Genomic DNA, 22,944 nt, shown 5'->3' with positions numbered 1-22,944 from the left:
CCTGGGTGGCTCAGTAGGTTACAGCCAACTTCAGCTCAGGTCATGATCTCACCACTCATGGGTTCAAGCCCTGCCATCAGGCTCTGTACTGACAGCTTAGAGCCTGGAGCCTGCTTCAGATTCTATGTCCCCCTCTCTCTCTGCCCCTCCCCTGCTCACATTCTGTCTCTGTTAAAAATAAATAAACATAAAATAACGTAAATAGAAAACTTGCTTCAAAGGAGTTGTGATCCTATTACAATGACTTCACCCTTTTCTTAGCATAATTTGCTCCCACTTCCAAGGGGGTTTGGAGTCAAAAGATTTATGGTAGTTCTATAATATCCTACGAGAGGAATGTTCTTTTGCTTCACAAACGAAGAGGTTACTTTTCTTTCTTCTAGCAGCTCTAGCAGAAGGGCACATGTGCTTTAACAAAATATGCTTCCTTAAATAATATTAATAAATCATCAACAAAGTTCTACCACACTCTGTAGTTTCTTCTTAGGTAGATAAATAACCAAACTGATACTTCCTAATGGCCCCTATCCAATATATATGTATATACACACACAGTGTATTACTCTATGTATAATACTTATATGTTATCTCTAATCATTTCATTATGTATAATGATTAGGTGTTACATATAATAAGTACCTATAATACAATATAGCGTAACTACCAATCATGTACAATAACTACCAATTTTGATAGGTAAACCAATAAAACACATTTTTTGGAGTGTATGACCCTCTGCCGCATGAGACCCCTGAATAATTGAAGCCAGCGATGGTTTGAGAACATGTAAGTTGCTGCACTGAGGACCAACACTGGGTTAGACAAATAGATGCAAAGCCAAGTTACGCCAGTTTCAGATGACTGGCCCTTGGGTACAGGACCTCAGCAGACATTTCAAGCAGCCAGGAAATAATTCCAGAGGGCAATTTAAGGTCACCGTGGGCAAAGACTTAAGAAAACAGCTGTCCAATGTGAGATTTTCTTTTTTAAAGCTGTCGTCATATTACTTACTTGGAAATTACATAATAGTGCCAGTAAGGAGGAGAGATCAAGTATAAGGAGGAAGGATATTTACCCTCCTTTGTCTCCTTATTCTCTCTCCCTCTGTCTGCCTAATCCTGTTCTTGCAATAAGGCAAGAATGTGAAGGGAGAGGTCCCACATGTACTGAGATATATGATGATTCAACAATAGTAATAATGCCGGCTAACATTTATGGAATGCCTACTATACTCTCATTTAATTCTCTATTTAATCTCTTACTGTGTACCTGGCATTGTGAGTCCCACGTGTTACATTGTGTTATCCTGATACCTAACCGATGAGATAGTTTTAGTTCTCCGATTTTAAACTGAAGGAAATTTCCTGAAGTCAAACAACAAACCAGAGGTTGAGCCAGGACCCAAAGCCACCTGGTCTGATTTCGGAGCTCATGACCGGGAGTCCCACTCACTCCGCCTGCCACCGCGAAGCCATCGGCGCCGTCCGCAGGGGCAGCATACACGCTGCAGACACAGCCAATGTTGTCCTCTGTGCTAGACGCCAGAAAATGCAAGGGTCTCATGCCGGATTTGCTTCAACGTTTCCATATAATCCTAAGCAGGTCATTTACTTTCTCTGTGCCTCAGTTTTGGGTTTTTTTTTTTTTTTTTTACAAATAGTTTATTGTCAAATTAGTTTCCATACAACACCCAGTGCTCATCCCCACAAGTGTCCTCCTCCATGCCCATCCCCCCTCCCCCCCACATGCATCAGTCCTCAGTTTGTTTTTCAGCATTCAAGAGTCTCTCATGGTTTGCCTCTCTCCCTCTCCCCCACCATCTCCCCCCTTCTTCTCCCCCTTGTTCCTCCGTCAAGTTCCTCCTAATCCTCCTATACGTGCAAACATATGGTATTTGTGTGACTCAGTTTCTTTACTCTTACAGTGAAAATTACAGTGACTTAAATTACAATTCACCTCTACAGTGAAAATTTACCCGTCCTGTCCTACTCTAGGTCAAGGTATTTTAATGACAGATTGAATAAAATAATTGGGAAAATATCATGAAGGATGTTGTACATATGTAGCATTTATGATTGTGTTTACTGCAAGATACAGAAACCTTCCTTTCTCCTTGACAGACAGGAGAGGTCTTTCTTATATACTTCTTCTAGCTCATTATTTTAATGATTAGCTATGTAAAGCTGGCAATAAATCACCCCTTATTTATAAGAAGGAATACATTCAGAGTGTCAGGTCTAGTAGATCTTTAATAAATATTAACTTCGTTACCTTGTTTGAATGGGCCTACAAGGCAAAGCTTGTGCAATAGGTAATCACATGTCAACTTGACTAGGTCAGAGTGCCCAGATATTTCCTCAAACACTATTCTAGATGGTTTGGTGAGGGTTTTTTTTTTTTTTAATATTTTAAGTTCCAATATAGTTAACCAACAATTTTATATTAGTTCCAGGGATACAATATACTGTTTCAATAATGTGTAAAGATGTTTTTAGATGAGATTAACATTTAACAATTTTTTTAATGTTTACTTATTTTTGAGAGAGAGAGAGAGAGACAAAGCATGAGCAAGGAAGGAGCAGAGACAGATGGAGACACAGAATTCAAAGCAGGCTCCAGGCCCTGAGCTGTCAGCACAGAGCCTGATGTGGGACTTGAACTCACAAGCCATGAAATCCTGACCTGAGCTGAAGCTGGACGCTTAATCGATTGAGCCACCCAGGCACACCACAGATGAGATTAACATTTAAATCAGTAGACAGAGCAAAGCAGATTGCCCACTTGAATGTGGGTGGACCTCATCTAATCAGCTGAAGGCCCGAGAAGACCAAAAAGCCTGACCCTCCCCTGAATGACAGAATTTTTTCTACCTTTGGACTCAAACTGAAATGCCAGCTCTTTCTGGATCTCCAGCCTGCTGGCCTTTGGACTGGCACTGAACCGTTGGCTTTTCTGGCCTCTGGTTTGCTATGTTACCCTGAAAAGCTTCTGATCTTGGATCTTACCTCCAAAATCACATGAGCCAATTTTTTATAATAAATCTATCTCCCTCCTCTGTCTCTCTCTGTCTCCCTAGAAATAGACACAGACACAGACATAGATATATCCTATTGATTCTGTTTCTCAGAGAAGCGTGACTAACAGAGCCTGCTACATGCACATTGAACGCCACAGGAAAATATGTTTGCAAAATATGTCATAAAACTAATAATCAGCCACAATCTTCCTGTATGCCATGAGGTTCAAAATTGAACATCTTATGTGTGGTGGGAAGGGGGAACTATGCCCTAGGAATCACTTAGCTATATCACTGCCCTACCCTCATGATTCAGGACATATCCTTGGAGGATTCAGTTCTTTTCACGGCTAGGAACTCACTGTCCTTTCTGTCCTAGGGTGCAAATCACTTATTTGGCTATAAAAGACTCTTTTATTGCCCGTCTCACATTCTCCACCTCATCAATCTTGAATAGGTGTCAACATCACAGAAGGCAGTGGCTTGATTCAGTAAGTCTAAAATGGTCCCCAAAGGCTTGTCACCTGGATATATTGTGAATGGCTTTTAGATTTTTGCTCTCCTTTGGTCTAAGCCAGCCTGAGAAAGAAAACACCATGCTTGCCTGACTTTGGTGCTTTCTTCCCGTCCCCCACAGCTCCACTGATTTATAACTCATTTTTTTTCTGGTTAACCGTGACCATGTTCACGACCATGCATAGTACCCTGGATAAACTCCTCAGCTTGTTGGGAGTGGGAGGGGGAGGGGCTATGGCTATTAACAAGGGAGCCCGGCTCCCAGAGGGTTTGGCTACTGAGATGCATTTTTCTTCCTTTCTCAATTACTAGTGGAAAATAATGCCTGAGAGGAAAATAAGACAAACAGTGGCAATTCAAATTTCCCCTAAGCTAGAGTTTATTTTTTATTTTTCCCAGATCCCAGATAAATTCTCTTCCTGGTTTCTGTTTTAGGTCACATTGGCCGACATATGTCAAACCCTTAACATTGATTAAAAATAGACCATTTGGGTAGAAACAGACTATCACAACATGAGGGGATTTTGCTGTTGCATTTTGTTGTTTTAATAAGTGTAAGGGTAATAAAAGACCCAGATGAACAGTCTTGGAGACCAAGTCCTCTGTTTATCTACAGAACAGATGTGCCTCTCAGCTCCCCTTCCTCACACTGTAGTTGATCACTCAGAAAGGTAAGGTCACCCTACCTCCACCTCTGCCCTCTCACAGGCAGTGGATTAAAGAGAATGTCTAGAATTGCACGGGTTATCTTTGTTTAGGCTATGATCCTGCTTGATAGTCGTGTGGGTGCATAACTTACTTCCTCTGTTAGACTGAGACCTCCCTGAGGTTGCAGACAGTGTCGTTCGTGTCTTTCCCACAAGACACAGCATGGTCTCCTGGCACACAAAGGAGTCAACTGGCTGCAAATATTTGTTGGTTAAACAAATGAGTGAATGAAAATATTTTAGTAGGTGTAGGTGACAAGCCTTATAGGAGCTGTTAGGCTCGATTATAATTAGATGCAGGCTGTCACCTGTCACCAGCAGTCTTGACCAGATATTCAGTGCTGCCAAAAGATACCAGCCAATTGGTAGGTAAGGTTGTATAACCACTTCCTATAAGATCACTGCTCTCATCCAGATTGCTGTTTGGAGACGAAACACGACATTTCCACTGTAATTGTGACTCCATGCTAGCGCTCTGTGGTACAGTCTGTACAGACTTACCTTCTCAGATACCTCATGGGCTGGAAAAAGAACAGGATCTGTGACCCCAGTAAGGATATCTGTTGCTAGAACCTAGTAGTATTTTGCCAGATTGAAGCAATGTTGTAAGGAGATACTTCAGAGGTGCCTGGGTGGCTCAGTCCATTAAGCATCTGACTCCTGATTTCAGCTCAGCTCATGACCTCATGGTTCATGAGTTCGAGCCCCGAGTCATGCTCTGTGCTGATGGTGCAGAGCCTGCTTGGGATTCTCTTTCCCTCTTTTTCTCTGTCTCTCCCCAACCTGTGCATGCATGCTCTCTCTCTCTCTCTCTCTCAAAATAAATGAACTTTTTAAAAAAGGAAGATACTTTATTAATGCCCCAATCATCTTGCATATTCACCATAATATTGAGATGCTGACATATATAAGGAATGAAGAATTTGTTCGGCCTCTGTGGAAAAACAAAGACTAGGGTGAGAATAAATGCTTTAGAAAGTAAAGGTCTACTAAACATTTTCTTAGATTTAGCACATTTTTAAAAATGTGCAACAACTAGATTTTTTTTCCCCAAAAAAACACTCAGTTAAAATTTTCTTCAGGCATCTCAATATTTTCCATTTCTGGCAAATCTGAACAGCAAAAAGGAAGTATGGTCTCAGGTAATTATGGTCTGCCCAGGAGCAAAACAGGCCCCAGACCTCACAAGGAAGCTTGACCAAAAGAGGAACAGAGCCCTTTGACTTAAAAAAAAAAAACCTGAACTGCTGGAGTTTTACTGACTGGCCCTAATTCAGAGCAGGTGCAATCACTCGGGCCGTTTGCTGACAGGCAACATGGAGGAGAGAAAACAAAAAGCAGGGAGAAGCACTGAGCGCTCCGAGGCTTTCAGAGGCTCCTGTTGCTAGGGAACCACTTCCTCTGTGCTCGTACCCAGCTAACTCAAGCTATTCAGATATCACTAGAATAATCTTTCTTAGGCTTAGGAAGAAAGGAAACAGCTCTCAAAGCTCAGACGTCATGGTAACACCAGGCAAGGCCTGGCTTTTCCAGCAGACACTGAAGAGCCAAGGATGCCGGGAGAAGACAAGAAGTGAATGGGCATCTTGTTTTCATTCACACAGTCAGGGGGCTGACTCCCTTCTCTCCTCTGCCTACCTAGGTACGTCAGTTGCAAAGCAGCGACAACAGGCACACACACAAGCACACACAGCAATTTTATCATCGGTCCCTTGAGAGCAAAGGTTTTATTCATCTTCGGATGCCGACATCATCCAACACGGTGCTTTACATTCTCAGTTCTCCACGTGCACTGAATTCGACTCTTTTCACAAAGATTTACTGAGGATTTGGTTTTATGTGTACTGTGCAGAGTGCTATGCTGCAAACAGAAATGAAGAGATAGGTTCCTGCCCGCAAGAAGCTTCCTGGTTGTGTAAGAGGAACACAGGTGAGGATGGGGTTTGGCTACAAATGGCAGCAACACACATAACAGCAGTGTACGTGAGATAGAAAGGCTTATTGTTGTTGTTGTTCTTACATATAAAAGAAGCCTACAGAGAGGTAGTTGACAGTTGGTAGTGAGCCCCATGGTCACAGAGAACCGAGAGCCTCCTGTTGTTTTTCCCTCACTATCCTTAGATGGCGGTTTCATACTCAATCACCCTGTGGTCCAAGATGGCCACCGTGATACCCTGTCAACATTCTAGGCAAAACGTAGGGGAAAGTGTGGTCTCTTGAGGGAGATTTCCAGAAGCCCTGTAGACACAGCATGTGAAATCTTTCTATGAATGGTGTTAAAGCCCTCACCCCCATGTTATTGCTTAGGGGGTGCGAAATCAGTCTTATTTGTGTACAGTTACATTTTTTTTCATTGTGAAAATTAAAGCATCTTATTACAGCAAATGTAGAAAATAGATTAATTTGTCCCTGAGACCAACATTTATTTAAGAACAACAAATATTTATTGCACACTCATTGCGCTAGGAGCTAGGGCTGTGAGGGTGAAGAGCCATTATAAGCATTCTGGACTTTTTTTCTTCTTTTTGTAAAGCTATGCATCGGTTTTTGTGTTTTGCAGTTGTAATTATAGTAAATAAGTTTATATCCTACTTTTCATATTTCACATTAAATCATTAGCTTTTTTCCATTTTATCACATGACTAAGTTTTAAATAAGTAATGTATGTTTATAGTAGAAATTAAATGTTATTTTTAAAAAACAGCTATAAAACAATAATGAGATACCACTACATGACTTCAAAATAACCAAAATCCAGAACACTGACAACACCAAATGTTAGCGAGGATATGGACAAACAAGAAATCTCTTTTTTTTTTAGTGTTTTTTTAAATTTATTTCTGAGAGAGAGAGAGAGAGAGAGCATGAGCAGGGGAGGGTCAGAGAGAGAGGGAGACACAGAATCCGAAACAGGGGCCAGGCTCTGAGCTGGCTGTCAGCACAGAACCCGACGCGGGGCTCGAACCCACGAACTGCAAGATCATGACCTGAGCTGAAGTCGGACGCTCAACCAACTGAGCCACCCTGACGCCCCTGGACAAACAAGAAATCTCATTCATTGCTGGGGGGATTGCAAAGTGGTTATCCACTATGGAAGACATTATACTCTAACCATGGGCCCCAGCAATTGCACTCCTTGGTGTTTACCCAGAGGAGCTGAAACCTTATCTACCAACTTCATCCACACAAAAACATGCACACAGATGTCTATCGCAGATGACTCATAACTGCCATAACCAGGAAACAATTAAGATATCCTTCAATAGATAAATAAATCTTGATCCATCCAGACAATGAAATATTATTTGGTGCCAAAAAGAAATGAGTTATCAATCCACAAAAAGACAGGAAGGAATCTTAAATGCAGAGTACTAAGGGAAAGAAGCCAATCTGAAAAGGCATACTGTATGATGCCAAGTATATGACATTTTGGAAAAACCAAATCTATGGAGAGAGTAAACAGATCGGTGGTTACCAGGGGATGAGGAGGAGGAAGGGATGAAGAGGCAGAGCACAGAGGATTTTAGGGAAGTGACCATACTCTGTATGATGGATTTTTGTCATTGTGCATTTGTCCAAACCACAGAAATGTATAACACCAAGAGTGAACCCTGATGTAAACTATGGTGTTTGGGTGAATATGATGTTCCTGGGTGGGTCCACCGACTATAACAAATGTTCCCCTCTGGTGGGGGACAATGATAATGGAGGAGGCTATGCATGTGTCAGGGCAGGAGACATATGGGAAATCTTTGTACCTTTTGCTCCATTTTGCTGTGAACTTAAAACTACTCTAAAAAAAATAGTCTATTGAAGATAAAACCCAGCCATATTCCTTTGCTCTTATCATCTTACACACTGTCCCAACTTGAAACCACCAGCACCTGAGGTACATCCCATAGTTCCCTGGTAGGATGAAATTCTAGTCACCAAATGTGACTATTTTCTTAATAACCAACCCTTGATTCACTGCGTACCTTATGCTGTTTCACTTCCCCGCCCCACTCCCTGCGCTTCCCGGGATCTCCTTCAAACAAGCTGTGCTAGAATCCGTGTCCCAGGATCTACTTCTAAGGGAACCAAATTAAGGTATCCTCTGACAACTTAGCTTTATAACACTGGCAGCCCTATCTGTAAGGGAGGCTGGGAAATGTAGTTTTATAGCTGGGCATAAAACCGCACCCAACAATATCAGATCCTGGGCTAAAGAAGAAAAGGTGAATACCGGATAAACAATTGGCAGAGAAAAGTCATGTCCACACATAATTATAAATTATGGGCCATAAGAGAGGTGTTGGGGAGATCACTTCTCAGCATGTGCTCCATTACTTCATCAAGACCTCAGAATTTGATGTGGACCTTTTAAGTCTAGGTATGATTTTAAAAGATGAAGAAGTACTCTGTGGGATGGATATGAGTAGGTAAGATCTAGATGCAGAAAGATCAGTTAGGAGGAGTGCTTGGGTGGCTCAGCCAGTTAACCATCTGACTCTTGATTTTGGCTCAGGTCATGATCTTGGGGCTGTGAGATAAAGCCCTGCATCAGGCTTTATGTTGGATGTAAAGCCTGCTTAAGATTCTCTCTCCCTCTGCCCCTCTCCCACATTGTGCATACACTTTCTAAATAAATAAATAAATAAATAACCATTAGAAAACTATTAAAATAGTTTGGGCATGGGGGAATAATGACCTAAACTGGAATGTGACAGCAGGACTGGAAAAGTTGGAATAGATAGAAGAAATACTGCAAAGGAGCTCAATATAGAGGTTAAGTGGAAAGTAGGAATCAAACATTACCTTGAAGCTAAAAGCCAAGTTGGAGAGTGACACCAGGAACAGAAATTATACAGTTGGAGAGAAGAGTCAAGTTTGGGGGGAGTTTGTTCTTGTCTGCTTCTTCTAGATTTCAACATAATATCTTAATAGAGTGAAGCGGATTAAAAACAAAGATCCTAAACTTTGCCAGATCTTGGGGGTGAGGGGGGAGTCAAGACTCATTTCTTTACTTCATCTCAATCAAAGCATGACTTTATATACCCAGGGCAAATTCCAGGAACTTGCCCTACCCCAGTGTGCCCTCCTTACAGGAAACCAGGAGGGTTAGCCTTCTTAAAGGGCACTAGATCTAAGATCCCTGCTGATAAATGTCCTCAAATCAGAGACAAACAAAATTCACTCCTCGGTATGGTAGTTCTCAGAAATTCTCAACTCTGTTCAGAAGACATATTGGTATTTTCAAAGTTGCTGAAATGGCTAAGGGCATTGGACTCAACTGGGCCTATGTTGGGATAAATTAGAGTTTTGGGGCGCCTGGGTGGCTTAGTCGGTTAAGCGTCCGACTTTCGCTTGGGTCATGATCTCACGGTTCGTGGGTTCNTAAAAAAAATTAGAGTTTTAAGGTTGAGTTTCCTTATCTGCAAAGTAGGGATAATGTAGAACCTGCTCCATAGGGCTGTTAAGAGGATTACATAAGAAATTCACGTAAAGCACTTAGCATAGAGTCTAATGCATTGCAAGTACTTAATAAATGTTAGCTAGTGTCAGTATTAGAGTATCTGGCAAACATGCTTACCAAACATTTTATGATCAGTCGTTAGAAAAGGGCAGCTCAGAGCATGTGGTTCTGAATACACGCAAATCAAAAATGGCAGGTGGGCCAGATGAACTCCAGATACACTCAATGGGTTGTAAGTAGTAAGGAGCAGAAAAGGTGTAGACACTTGAAGGAAGTAATGTAATGATCCATTTACCTTAAGCCTTTTCCAATGGTTGAATGGACCCACAACCTATGAACCCACTTTACAGCAGAGCAGTCATGAAAAGAATGTGGACACAGAAAAAATGTTAAAGCACGAACTTCTCAAAACACGGCTATTAGGGCTGAGAGCATAACACCACCAAGGCGAGACTTGAGGCCCTATCTCGGTGCTCAACACACGGGGCAGTCTCCACAAACGCCTGTTGGACACACAGACAAGTTAACCATGTACCCAAATGAACAGATGCCACAGTATTTACAGTGACGGCCAAATACCAGCACTGGGCTCTGCCAAGCGTGCCCTGACTTTTCGAGTCCTTGATCTGGTTCTGCTTCTATGACTTGGAAAAAGCCGAGGGCAGTTTGTCCCCCTCGTCAGTTTCTCCTTGGATAGGAAAGCTGAAATTTTCCACGATTACTATATACACTGGGGTCATGCTTGATCGAAATCCATCTAAAAGGTGCCAGGCACAGGGCCAGACAAGCAAATGCTCACAAAGGGAATTTGACATCAGTCTTGCTGAGCAAGAGCAGAGACAGAAGTCCTTCACCAGAGCCCTCTCAGTGGGAACACAGTGACCTTTTAGTTCCTGTGAAAGGAAAAGATCTAGAGAAGCAGTCGTGGCCCCACAGCTGTCCCTAGTTTCTCCAACGTTCTGTGTCATTAAGGTGTGAGCTGGGGCTGTTTGGTCACACCCATCCACTAAGTGGCTCCCCTTCCCAGTGGTATCCTTCAGAGTCTCAAAATGTTTGTCCTCCCCTGGTACTGAAATCATGAGAAGCCTCTGAATAGTACAGAATTAGCCTCTGACCCAGAAGAAAATGTAACTGCAGGGAGCTTCAAGGAATTGTGTAAAGATCGCTGGCCGAGGTCAGTGCTCACCAGCTTGAGGTGAGCTAGCATTTCCTGCCCTGTTTCCATGGCAACGCCCTCCCCACACACTCTCACCTGCTCCTCAGACACAGGCAGGATGGGGACGTAACCTCCCAGGGATGCGACACCAGCTGATTATTATTTTTTATCACTTAGGAAGGCAGGCCAGTTTTGGCCAGATTTTAACAGTTCGCAAGAGATAGCAGAACTAGATTTTTACGGGACATTTTCCAGGTTTTAAACACTAGCAATCAATTTTTTTTTTTTTTAATTTTAAAGACTGCAGGCTGAAGAAAATGTATCTGAGTTTGCCTTGTTGGTCACAGCAGTCCTAAGCAGTTAAAAATCACCACTCAGACTTTCAGAATTACTCACTGTTTTTGAATAGCTGTGTGGAACACAGACCACATACCAACCATCAGCCATTATTTGTTAGAGAAAATTCATTAACATTTCACTATGGTGTTTTTCCATCTCTTTCTCATCATCTCTCTGTGATGAAGGGTAAGGAAGAAGAGATGTTCTTTTCTAAGCTGCTTTTTAAAAACAGGCTCAAAATAGGGTAAATGATTATTCAAGTTCACACAGATCCAATCAATAACTCAGCTGAACATTAGGGCTCATATTTGGGGCTCAAAAACAAATGATTTTGTGACTCAAATCCACTCTTCATCTCATGTCAAGTGAGTTCAAAATGAGTCACAATGTGGCAGTATCTAAGCAACTATGCTTTGTGATAGCCAACTTTGAGATGGAAAAATCTCGTTCCATCTTAGTAATCTTTTAACATCCCCCAGTTAACGGATAAGGATAGAATGCTGCATTCAGAAAAGGTTGGAGAATTTTTTCTGAGACAGAGAGAGCGCGCAGGCAGGCGCACACAGGGAAGCGGGAGGGGTTGGGGGAGGAGAAGAGGGAGAGAATGAATCTGAAGCAGGTTCCATACCCAAGGTGGAGCCCAGCTTGGGGCTGGACTCCACCAGCCTGAAATCATGACCTGAGCTGACATTGAGAGTCAGAGTCTCAACCAACTGAGCCACCCAGGCACCCCAAGGTTGGAGAATTTTTAAGATGCTTAGGAATGCCACCATTTTGACCAGTTAATGAGGTAGTAATCAGAGCAGCTATTTTGCATTTACATTTTAAAAAATATGTTTTCAAAGGTTTTTTGTTATGGCTTTGTTTTGGTTTGGTTTGGTTTTGGTTTGGTTTTGAGATCTAAGGCTCATTGATTCCTTTGGATATGTTTTGGTGTGTTGAATGCAGTCCCGGTGCCAGGGGCCCCTTTCTCATTATGTGGGAGGCGAGGGGGACATCAGGGGAGCAGTGGGGGAAGAAGCCAGGAGGAAAAGCCACCAGCTACTTCTGCGGGTGATGGGGCTTGGCGCTCGGGGGCAACTCTGGGCACCAGGGCAGAACATGTGCCCTACAGCTGGCCTCCCCAAGGGCCAGGGAGCAGAGGTATTGCTTCACCAGGGCTCAGCAGTGCTTGCTTGAGGGCTACCCCTGAGACGAGGTCACAGCTGGTTCTGGAAGAGAATGCCCAAGGCGGACACGTGCAAGCATAGGAAGTGGGCGTGTCCCCATAGGTGGGGTCGTGGTGGCCACACACCCCAGCTTCGGCAGTCCTTCACCACCACTGCCACCTCTCCCCTGGAATCTAGATGATGAAATGCTGCACAAAAATGACTTTAGGACAAGTCTTTTCAACCATATTGCATGATCTGTGCTCCTGTTATACAGATTCCGGAGCAGTGGCTGACCCACCAGGAATCCCTTAAGTGGTTGGTAGGGTCTGACTGCCACGAAGCCAAGTTGAACCGGGCTGAGCGAGTGAGAGAAATAAAGACGCTGACTTCAGGGGACTCCCTAGGACCCAAGAGCCACTTCATTTAAACGTTTGTGGGAAACATGGATAAATAGCAACAAGAACACCACCACCAACAATCTTTGAGATTTAAAAACTTCACATTTTCTCTCCTACCTAAGAACCTTTGTGACAATGGCCAGCGGGAACCTCTACGTGATGATTTCCACTGTCTGCATCCTGAGAACGGGAGGAAGGGGACACCCCAAGGACAGAGTGGGCTGGGCATCCAAAAACACAGTATGCAACACAAACTCCCGCTTTCTAGTCCCGTGCGGGGTCAGGACGTGAGCGCTGGAAGTGGGGACAGAGTTTCCTCCAGGACGGAAACACTGAAAGACCGCCATTTTGTGGTCTCACGTATTTCATGTAAGTGCTTCTTCATCATGGCTGCTTCTGTGTATTAGTGTTGCCTTCACAATACTTTCTGCTCTAAGGGATTCTTACAAAAGCCCGAAAACAAATTTTAAACAAACAAGGAAATGAGAGAAGAAAGTAAAATATCATAGAAACATCTTGTGACACACACAGACACACACAGACACACACACACACACACACACACACACACACTAGGCAATTTTGCTCCAAGTATTGCCACATTGAAAATTTCATTCCTAGGAACTGATTCATTTTATGACCTCGATAAACTTCTGGAAAGCCCTGTGCCCCAGAAGTGCTAAGAGGACTAGTACTTGATAAAGCTACCAAGGTGTTTTCTGTGGTGCATGGGCACAACATCAAAACCAGGCATTGGCTGTGCAGGTGCATTTCAGCTCCTCTTCAAGAAACAGGTGCCTGGTCAGTCAACCATACATCAGGTGGGCCCTGAGCACAGAGAACTCAACCAAGCTCTCATTTTTATTTATGTTTTTGTTTTCTCATTTATGAACAATAAGTGGTCTATTGAATTTCCTGAATTAAAAAAAATCTGGAAATGATTAGCTCACTGCCCATGGAGAGGGGGAGAAAAACCAGAAACTGCTCTGGGGGTGACCCTGAGGAAGATGCATGCTGTGGTTTCAGAACTGTGGGTGGTAGTATCACTTACTGGCTGTTGCCTAGGATGGTGCTGAGAACTCAGAAACCAGATTTCTTAAGCCTGACACCTTCTCGATGCCAAATAATATTGAGCTAGGAGCAGATTCATACATCTCTAACAAGCAGGCCAGAAAGTGTCCTTTCCTGCATGAAGGAACACCCTTGCTGCCTTGTGTTGCCAATGACAACCATCACTGCCACCCTGTCCCCACCCTTGCTCACCAGAGAAGCATCTTCTTGGATTCGAGGGCAAGGTCAACTGATTTAACAGCAAAGAAAATCAAGCTGCGCTCTCCCCCCACCCCATGACTTTCTCCTACTTATACTGATAATGCAGGATCTGTGAATAAATTCTAGAAACATCTTCCTCCTTATGAATATCTGTTAGAGCTCATTCGTGGCCTCCCATCCAGTAGGTGGTTTCCTTTTTGGATTAGGGACTATATCACTTTTGCAGGTGCATATTCCTCTGGTAGACCTTCACTTCTTGGGAATAATTTATATGACACTGAACATCTAGTCAACTGTTATTTGAATTAGAGACAAAATAGCGGGACTCTTTAGGCTGAAACAAAGGCGTGGTAGCTAGATCCCACACAGAGGTGTAGGGATCAGGACTTGGCTGGAAGTCATCTACAATCCCAGCAGCATTTTCTCTAATAAAGGGCCTCCCAGAACCCACAGACTGTCCTATAGGCAAGGGAATGGAAAGAAGGTAAACTCAGGCACAGGAAGTACATTTAGCTCCTTGAAGGCAAGACCCATGTCTCCCTCATCTTTGACTTCTCCAGGGATTAGCATGGTTCTTTTCCTGTTTATTAGAGCCCCAGCTGAACAATAGTTTTGATATTAAAAGTTGTACTATGAGCCAGACTCAATCATTCATGCGTGCACTTATACTTTAGTCAAACAGCCATTTATTTTGAGCTCTTCCATATTCCAGACATTGTGTTGGGAGCTGGGGGAAAAAAACAGAAAAAGACACTCAGCGTTCAGATTCTGGCTGAGCTCATTGCTTTAGCAAGAGTTTAAGAGAAAAGAGCAGCATTCTTTCTTCGTCAAACATTTATTGAGCACCCACTATACATAGGGCTCTGTTCTAGGCATTCATCACATACATGGTGGCATATAAAATGCTCAAACACAGCTGCCTTCATGGAGCTTACATTCTAGAAGGAGAAGACACACAAAGAAGAAGTAAAGGACCTGGTGCGTCAGAGTGATAAGTGGCTTTCAGACAAGCAAGATGGGACAGATCAGTTTTGCTCAGGGTGGTGAGGGAAAGGCTTGCAGAGAGCAGAACCCCAAAAGGAAGGAGAGACAGAGCCCATGCAGACCAAGACATCCATCCCATATTGAAATTAGGGATCAGATCTTCACTGGAAGACATCTACACCCCCAGCAGCATTTTCTGTAATAAAAGTCCTCCTAGGACCTCAAACTGTCTGTTCTAAGGTTAAGAGGATGGAAAGAGAGGAAACTCAGGACAAAGGAAGTATAAACCACCTTCTGTTTTCTAGCTTCCCTACCTGAACAGTTTTCTATTCATTCTTTGGCCAGGGCCTTGGAAAAATTGGTAACGAAGATAAATAACTTTTTTTTTTTTTGCACCTAGTACAGTGTGACTGAAATACAGTTGGCTGGAGTGGAAAGCTCATTTTGACTGTTGTACTATGACATGAAAGTAAGACCAAATACTTTATTTATCTGAATTGCCAGAGAATAGGTCATCTTCTCACCTCTGAAGGCTCCCCGCCAGAAGTGTCGCCTTCCCGCAGGGGGCCAGCCTCACACACACACACACACACACACACACACAGCAACATGTCACTTAAGCAGCTGCTCAGTGGAACCCTAGTCTCACTTCCTCATAAAGGTTACAAGAATACATACATTTTTTTCCCTTATGGCATTCATTTTTAGTTGAAGAATTTTAACCATTTGGGGTTTACTTCACACACAAGAAACCTACAAACCACGGGAAATGAAAACTTGACAAAATGCACATGACACAGACAGCCAACTCTGAGAGTGTGCCAGGCCCCACTTGGCCGTAGGTGACCTTTAGCAAAAGGAGAGCATTCCAATGAAACATTCTGACTGTCATAAACTAGCTTTGACTTACAAGATTCTCCCCTGTTACAATCGAAGTGTTGCAATCTTGGGGCCCCCAAAAGCCCCAGCTGAGTGCAACCAAAAAGATGATAGGATTCAGCAAAGTCTTCCTGAATTTTAAACACATTTGAAAGTTGCTTTAACATTCAAAACTATTTGGCCCACTTCTAAAGCAATGCACGGGGAAGAAAAATGGCAAAATGGAGCCAACACTTTAAAAACACATTTTACTTTCTTTTTGAAATATAGCCACTAGAAAGGGTGTGATTCACTAAAAAAAAAAAAACAAACCTCAAGAAAGCATAGCTGCCCATTCATCTGTCTCCCTGTCCACAAGGAAATGAGTGAATAAAAGACGATAGGATGTGCCAATCCCCGAAAACCGGTACTACATCATTTCTATCATTTGGCTAGAGATAAGATTAATTTGGGCAAGATCGGAATTTCTTTATGTGAGTTTGTAAACCCGAGTCTCTGTACTGAAAAGGTAATGATCAGTTTTAACCTTATTCAATATTGATACCTTTTATAGGCTGTTGTGTGTAAATACAGTGATTAGCTTGTTCCAAGGGCCCTTCCGTGGAATAGAAAGGGATTAAGTGAAGCCTCATCGAAAAATTTCTCCAAAAGTCAGAGCAACCACAGAAGGCTCTAGGAAAGGAACACCTCTCATGGCAATGCAAAAGGGAGAGGAAACCCATAGAAGGAAAGATCTGGGAGCAGATGGCGGAGTGAGCCATACAGACCAAAATGTCTGCCAACTGTGATGTAGCAGCTGAGAAATGAGGCATCAACCCAGGTGAGACTATGTAAACCCTTCCCCTGCCCTTGGCTACTTCCAATAACGGGCTTATCCTCAGAGGGTCACATTGTCACCTTCTTGCTGACACATAGATCCTCCTGCTTGGAATTATGGCCTCTGTCTTGTCACTATCAGTAAAGTACCATTGTTTTTTCCATTTTTCAGACATCATGGCCACCTCAAAGGAACTCCTAGTGTATGGAAATCTTTCCTTCACGATATCTCCATTCATATCACCATTTTTCATGGGTACATTGCCTCAGTCTTCCTTTTCCCTGTGCAGTTATAAGCAGGATGTTGTAGAATGATGTAAGATATCTCCAAAATTGCACCTTTGGATAAAGGATCTAACTTCCCTTGTACAAGGCATAATCCTTGCTTTTAAGGAACACACAGTTTGATGGAATCTTCATTGAGCATCCCCATGATTCAAGGCCTTACACGAGTCAAGAAAATGACTAACCATACATTATGTCTGTAACCAGAAAGCATCCCTCTTCTTTACCTGTGTGCTGATGGTTAAAATCCTTTCAACAGCCACTAATTTTTTTCATTCCACAGGTAGATTTGTACCTTAAAATACCAATAGGCTATAGAAGAGGCAACATAATCAGGTAAATTAATTACATACCAACATATACATGCCTGATTGTGTTTTTTTTTTAAAAAGTTTATTTATTTATTTTGAGAGAGAGAGAGCAGGGGAGGGGCAAAGAGAGAGAATCTCAGGCAGACCCCATGCTATCAGCTCATAGAGCCTGATGCAGGACTGGATCTCATGAACTGTGAGATCATGACCTGAGTGGAGGCCAAGAACCAGATGCTCAACCCACTGAGCCACCCAGGAACCCTGCATGTTCTTTTGATTGTAGAAGAACTGGGGACTGAAGGTAGTGAAGTGAGAAGGAAACCCAACGGTGGAGGGAAGGGGCATGGAAAGGGCAGGCTTGAGGCAAAGGTAAACGTTATCTATCTGATGATGAACCTGCCTAGCACTGGTCTTGCTAAAATGAAGCACCAGCTGACAGCCACTCATGGTGTATCACATTGAAAGAGACTTATTATAAATGGGCTACCCTATCCACTCAGCTAATATACCCATGAAGTCAAAGGGAAGTGCCCCCTGATTCTGAGTAGGCATTAGAGTTCTATTATAGGCAGGTCACTTACTTAAAAAAAAAAAAAAAAAAACAACCCTCAAATATACACAGACATTGAATTATTAGAGAGCAAAGGACAGGTAATGATGATGGTAAAGTTTAAACACACTTCCAATTAACCTGTCCTAGCCCCTGGGTGGACCCTGCAAGTATAAATTATAGACCTCAGCATAAAGTGACAGATGCTTGAGGATTAGGTCAGCAGCCACAAAAAGGGGCTGAATGCCAAATAGGTATCACTTTAGATTCATTATATAGAATTTGGTGTTCACTTTATAAATATTCTGGCTCATGTGTCTTTCTGCACAAAAGGACTTCATATCTATTCTTCAAGATGCAACTCGTATGCCGCGGTCTCTTAGGTAACTTCCTGGATCCCTGAAATTGAGTTTCCCTAACCTCATCCCCCCACTCCTGCCTGTGTTTGAGCATGTACTGTATTGTACCTGTTGTCTTAGCCCCCTGTGTCCATGTTTTAGAGACACTATTTAACTATAAGCTCTAAAGGCAAAACTTACACAGAATCCCACTTTCTCTAGAGCTTATATTTTACTTGTTTATAAGATATAATTTCTCTGTGATTTACATTCTCCTTTTATTTGTTTAATGGCTGCATTTCTCATTTTCCCACAAATTCCATGAAACATGGAGTCATGTCTATCCTAGTTACCACTCTAAATACAGCATTATTCCTATCACAATGTCTAGCACGTAGTAGGCATTCAATAGACATTTATTAGTTACTGTATTTTATGTTCATACTGTTCAAATAACCTGGCAGACACAAACTTATACATAACAGGATTTCAAAGAATGGTTAATAAACACAGTATATCTGAACCTGATGGATTAAAACTAGAGGCATAGTACACTAGTGCCACAGGGTAAAAACACACTTTTGGAGTAAATTCTGAATAAACAAGGTGGGGAGGGCTCTGTAGCAAGTCCCAAAGTTGGTGAACCCAAGCACTTTTCAGAAGTAGTGAGAAATTTTGCATTTTCTGCTCGAAATTTCTACTTAGAGAATAGCATTATTCAGAGTTTTTTAAGAAAATAGGGAAATAAGCAATTTCCAAAATCTATTTAAAAATGTTTTTTAATGTTTTATTTATTTCTGAGAGAGAGAGAGCATGAGCAGGGGAGGGGCAGAGAGAGAGGGAGATACAGAATCTGAAACAGGCTCCAGGCTCTGAGCTGGCAGTCAACACACAGCCCGACGCAGGGCTCAAACCCATGAACTCTGAGATCATGACCTGAGCCAAATTTGGACACTTAAGTGACTGAGCCACTCAGGCGCCCCCCAAAATCTATTTTAGAACAATCTATTTCCACGATCCAAAATCTAAAGCCGTACAATTCAATCACAAAGAAATTGGGATTATAGATTTCTAACTAAATCATGTCCCTCTTTTTCTGCAGATTATGTTCATCGGTATCTTTGACTCCAAATGTATTTGTGGAGGAAAATTTTTACCACTATATTACATTTCTAGTAACACACTCCAAGGACTTAAAGATTGAGGAACATGAGCAGACTGTTTGAGAATGGGATCCCTGATTTCTCACTCAGAGGTGTCATGGTAGGATGTGTTAGAGTCAACTTATGTCTTAGAAAAGCCTTCATGAGTAGTAGTGCCTTCACAACATGTGGGGTAGTCAAGGCTTTGGATGTGAACAAATGTCTTCAAAATCTAGTGAGCACTATGCCAAGACAGCAAATGATACCATTTATAATAGCAACCAGGAAACTCAAAATCTCTTGGCCAAATTTGCATTGACCCAGTATTGGCCATTAGCCCAGCCTTCTCTAGCTGAGGAACTGAAAATCAAGAGTGAGTGTGCAAAAGTAGCATTCAGAACAATTTTCATGGGTATGATACACAAGCTCCAACTCTGCCCGCTCTATACCCCTACTCTCAAACTCCAAAACTCCTTACAAGCATCATCAACTTAAGGAAACTTCTTAGATTCTACTTCCTCAATGCTCCAAGTAGCGCTTTGGTTGTGTCAGTCTTTTCACATTATTTCTCATGTTCCAAACACATCTATGCCTTAGACTTTTGTTTTCTTGAAGGCATGTGTCATGACTTATTCTCCTTTACAGCCCAGGAATCTAACACAGTTAAAGGGTTGGCTCACATCAAACCCACCCTACCTGCATCTCCATTATACAGAGAAAGAAAATGCCTTGCATAAGTGGACACAAAGGACTCAGTAAGAATTTACTGAATAACTACTAGGTTCCAGCCACTGTCCAAGGTGCTAAGATACTGTTAAATAGGACAGGCAAGGTTTCTGCTCTCCAGGGAACAATAAGTAACCAAACGAATCCGTGGACAGATGATTTTAGATTGTCATAAGAGTTACGAAACAAGTAAAAATGGGCAATGACATGAGGAGTGGTTTGAAGGAATGACAATGTGGCCTCAGAGAGTTGACATTTCAGCTGATACCTGATTGATGAGAAAGAGCCAGCGATGTTAGGATCTGCAAAGGGGAGTATCCTAGGTAGAGGCACCAATGTAAAGCAATATTTGCTACTGTTGCAGGTAGACACTTGGGAGGGGCACAGAGGGAGATGGTGGGGCTGCTTAATTGATAATTCTCTTTCCTCCACCTAAATCAGAGCAGGGTGCCATCTGTCCCCCCATTTTGCATATTTTTCTCATTACCATTTCCATTTTCTCAATTCTGCTTCCTGATTTCCATTAAATTATAAGAATGTGAGCCTCTGCTGGCAGCAAACACATCTGGAGCCCTCTTCCAGCCGCTAAACATCTAAAACACCAAACTAAAATCCATTTCAGTATAGAAGCAGAGACTTAGCTTTCATTATTATTAGGTCCATTCAACTAAAATTTGTTTTTTAAGACAATTGGATGTCATTAGCATTACTGATCAAAGTCAGAAACTAAGTTATGAATTTACTCATCACTGTTTCTTTCCATAGTATCTCATAGGAAGTCCTATCATGGAGTAGAAAGTTTTAGCAAAGCTGCGTATTTCACTATACACTAACATAAAAAGAAACCCAGCAAATGTATCTAAATATTTCCCAAGGTAATCATAAAACTTCAGCAAACAACTATGCTATTTATTTTAATATTCCCAAATTTGAAATTTCTTCATCGTTATCATCATTTACTTCATTGCAAGTATTTCTTCATCAAGAACTGTAATCAATAAAAGAAAGAAGAAGAGAAGCAGCTAGTTTCGGCATGATGACCAGATTGTCTAGATATCGTGCCTGGAATACATCACAAGTGACATTTCTAGTCATGTTTCCAATCATTTGGAAAGTCACACAGACTTTCTTTGGCAATATGCAAAGCTTTTGGATGCTGCAAGCCCTGCTGTCAGCAACAGCAGCCCAGAAAAGGAGGTGTCGCACTAAATATACCCTACCTGATGCCATCTTCTGTTCCACCTCGAGACATTTAGGTTCTTCCTGGGATTCCTCTGCTTCCTGAGTTACAGTCCCACAAACCAGAAAAATAGGGAGAAAGTAAAAATATGAATTAATTTACAGCAACACTTTCTGCAAACCTACTGAATTCATATGAGATCACGATCTGAAAAAAATTAGACTGGACACTTATGATTGAGTCTTTGGACAAGCAACAAATTCAACAATAGATGTTGAGTAGAATAACTACAGGGGTGCTGGGTTACAAACTCCAGGGTATCACAGGAATGTATCTGTGGATTTGTCCCTGAAGCAATATAATTCAGGGGCCCTCAATGACTAATATGTTGGGGAGCATCTGTTACTTAGGCAAAGTGGTGGTAGGTTCCTCCGTAAGACAGATATTCTGCCAGCATGGTGTAACAAAGACAATTTTCTTTACTTTTCATTATTCAAAGAGCTGATTTCACATATTTTTGAAAAGTCTATCACCATTCAGTTATTTTTTATCTCTGGGAAGTTGAGTAAACACATTCCTGTCTGAGTTCTGCTGTGATATTCTTTAATGACAATTGTGACTCCTACAGCATTGCTAAAGTAGACTGAGCTAGAAGTGAGGGAAGTAAATTAAAAAGAATGTCTAATGATGCTTTTCTAATTTTGTCTTCAAGATGACTTTATGCTGATTCCTTCATTTATTTTTTTCCTTCACTCAACAAATAATTGTTGAGTGCCTCTTAGGGGCTATTTCTGTGGGACCTTAATTTCTACGCAAGATCCCTTCAATTACACTGCAAGCAGTTGTCTACTCAGCATCCTTCCCAGACTGGCACGCTTTCTGCACATATTTTGTTCCTCCAAAGAATATAGGCCACTAGAAGATGTTTTGGACCACAACAAAGTATGGGAGTGTGGAGCTCCATAAATGAGAACGAGGCTACTCTGTAACCAAACTGAAACAGTGTAACTAAAAAACTGATATCCACCATATGAGTACTCCCCCATTTGATGTAAGGTTGAAGCTCCTAAGTGATAATATCTTATCCAGATGAGAATCCATCAGATTCTCAAGCTTAGTTAGTAAGATAAAGAAGTGTTCTTTTCAACTCATGAAGAATAGTTTCTTTAAATTGTCATCACTATTAACTCACAAGGGAATTGATTTTACCTGTATTGGGAACAAATGTTTTATCAGAGATCAAAAATCATCTTAAAATGTTCATCAGGGAGCAGTTCCAAGAATTTGTCCTACTTTTGAAACCCACGAAACAGTATTGACATGGGCGATTTGAGTAAACGTGCGTTCAGTTCAATTATCTCGAATTTACAAGTTGTAAGAAATTTTAATGAAAATTGCTTCCAAAATTATATTTTCCAAAATTGCATTCCAAAAATGATGTGAATTAATATTACACCAAAGGGCATATAAATGATAGGAGGCCCCATTATACAGAAACTAAATACAGCACCTAATTTGTTTCACAAGGCCCAACAGGATAGTATATAATGAAAACACAGGAGTTATTTTATAATATAGCTATAGAGAAAGTCTCTCAAATAACCAAATAAAATTGTTTCATAGATGAAAGGATTCTTCTTTGAACCAATATCAGTGTTTACTTTTTATTGCTTTGAATTCCAGAATTGTGAAATAATGTAGCTTTCCTCCAAACATATTATTT

The 22,944-nt window shown here is 41.7% G+C and overlaps 1 protein-coding gene across 1 annotated transcript in view; it reads right to left on the bottom strand.

Annotated features, from left to right (window-relative positions):
* FAM107B (family with sequence similarity 107 member B) overlaps positions 1-22,944 on the bottom strand; it is a 221,611-nt gene that overhangs the window by 112,378 nt on the left and 86,289 nt on the right. Inside the window, exon 2 of the mRNA XM_077758465.1 lies at positions 21,262-21,322. Coding sequence (XP_077614591.1) covers positions 21,262-21,322 — 61 coding nt within the window. The remainder of the gene's footprint in view (positions 1-21,261; positions 21,323-22,944) is intronic.

This window comes from Crocuta crocuta, unplaced genomic scaffold (genome assembly GCF_008692635.1).
Source record: "Crocuta crocuta isolate KB4526 unplaced genomic scaffold, BGI_CrCroc_1.0 scaffold32, whole genome shotgun sequence".
NCBI classification, from domain to species: Eukaryota; Metazoa; Chordata; class Mammalia; order Carnivora; family Hyaenidae; genus Crocuta; species Crocuta crocuta.
This window is presented reverse-complemented; position numbering and strand designations above follow the sequence as displayed.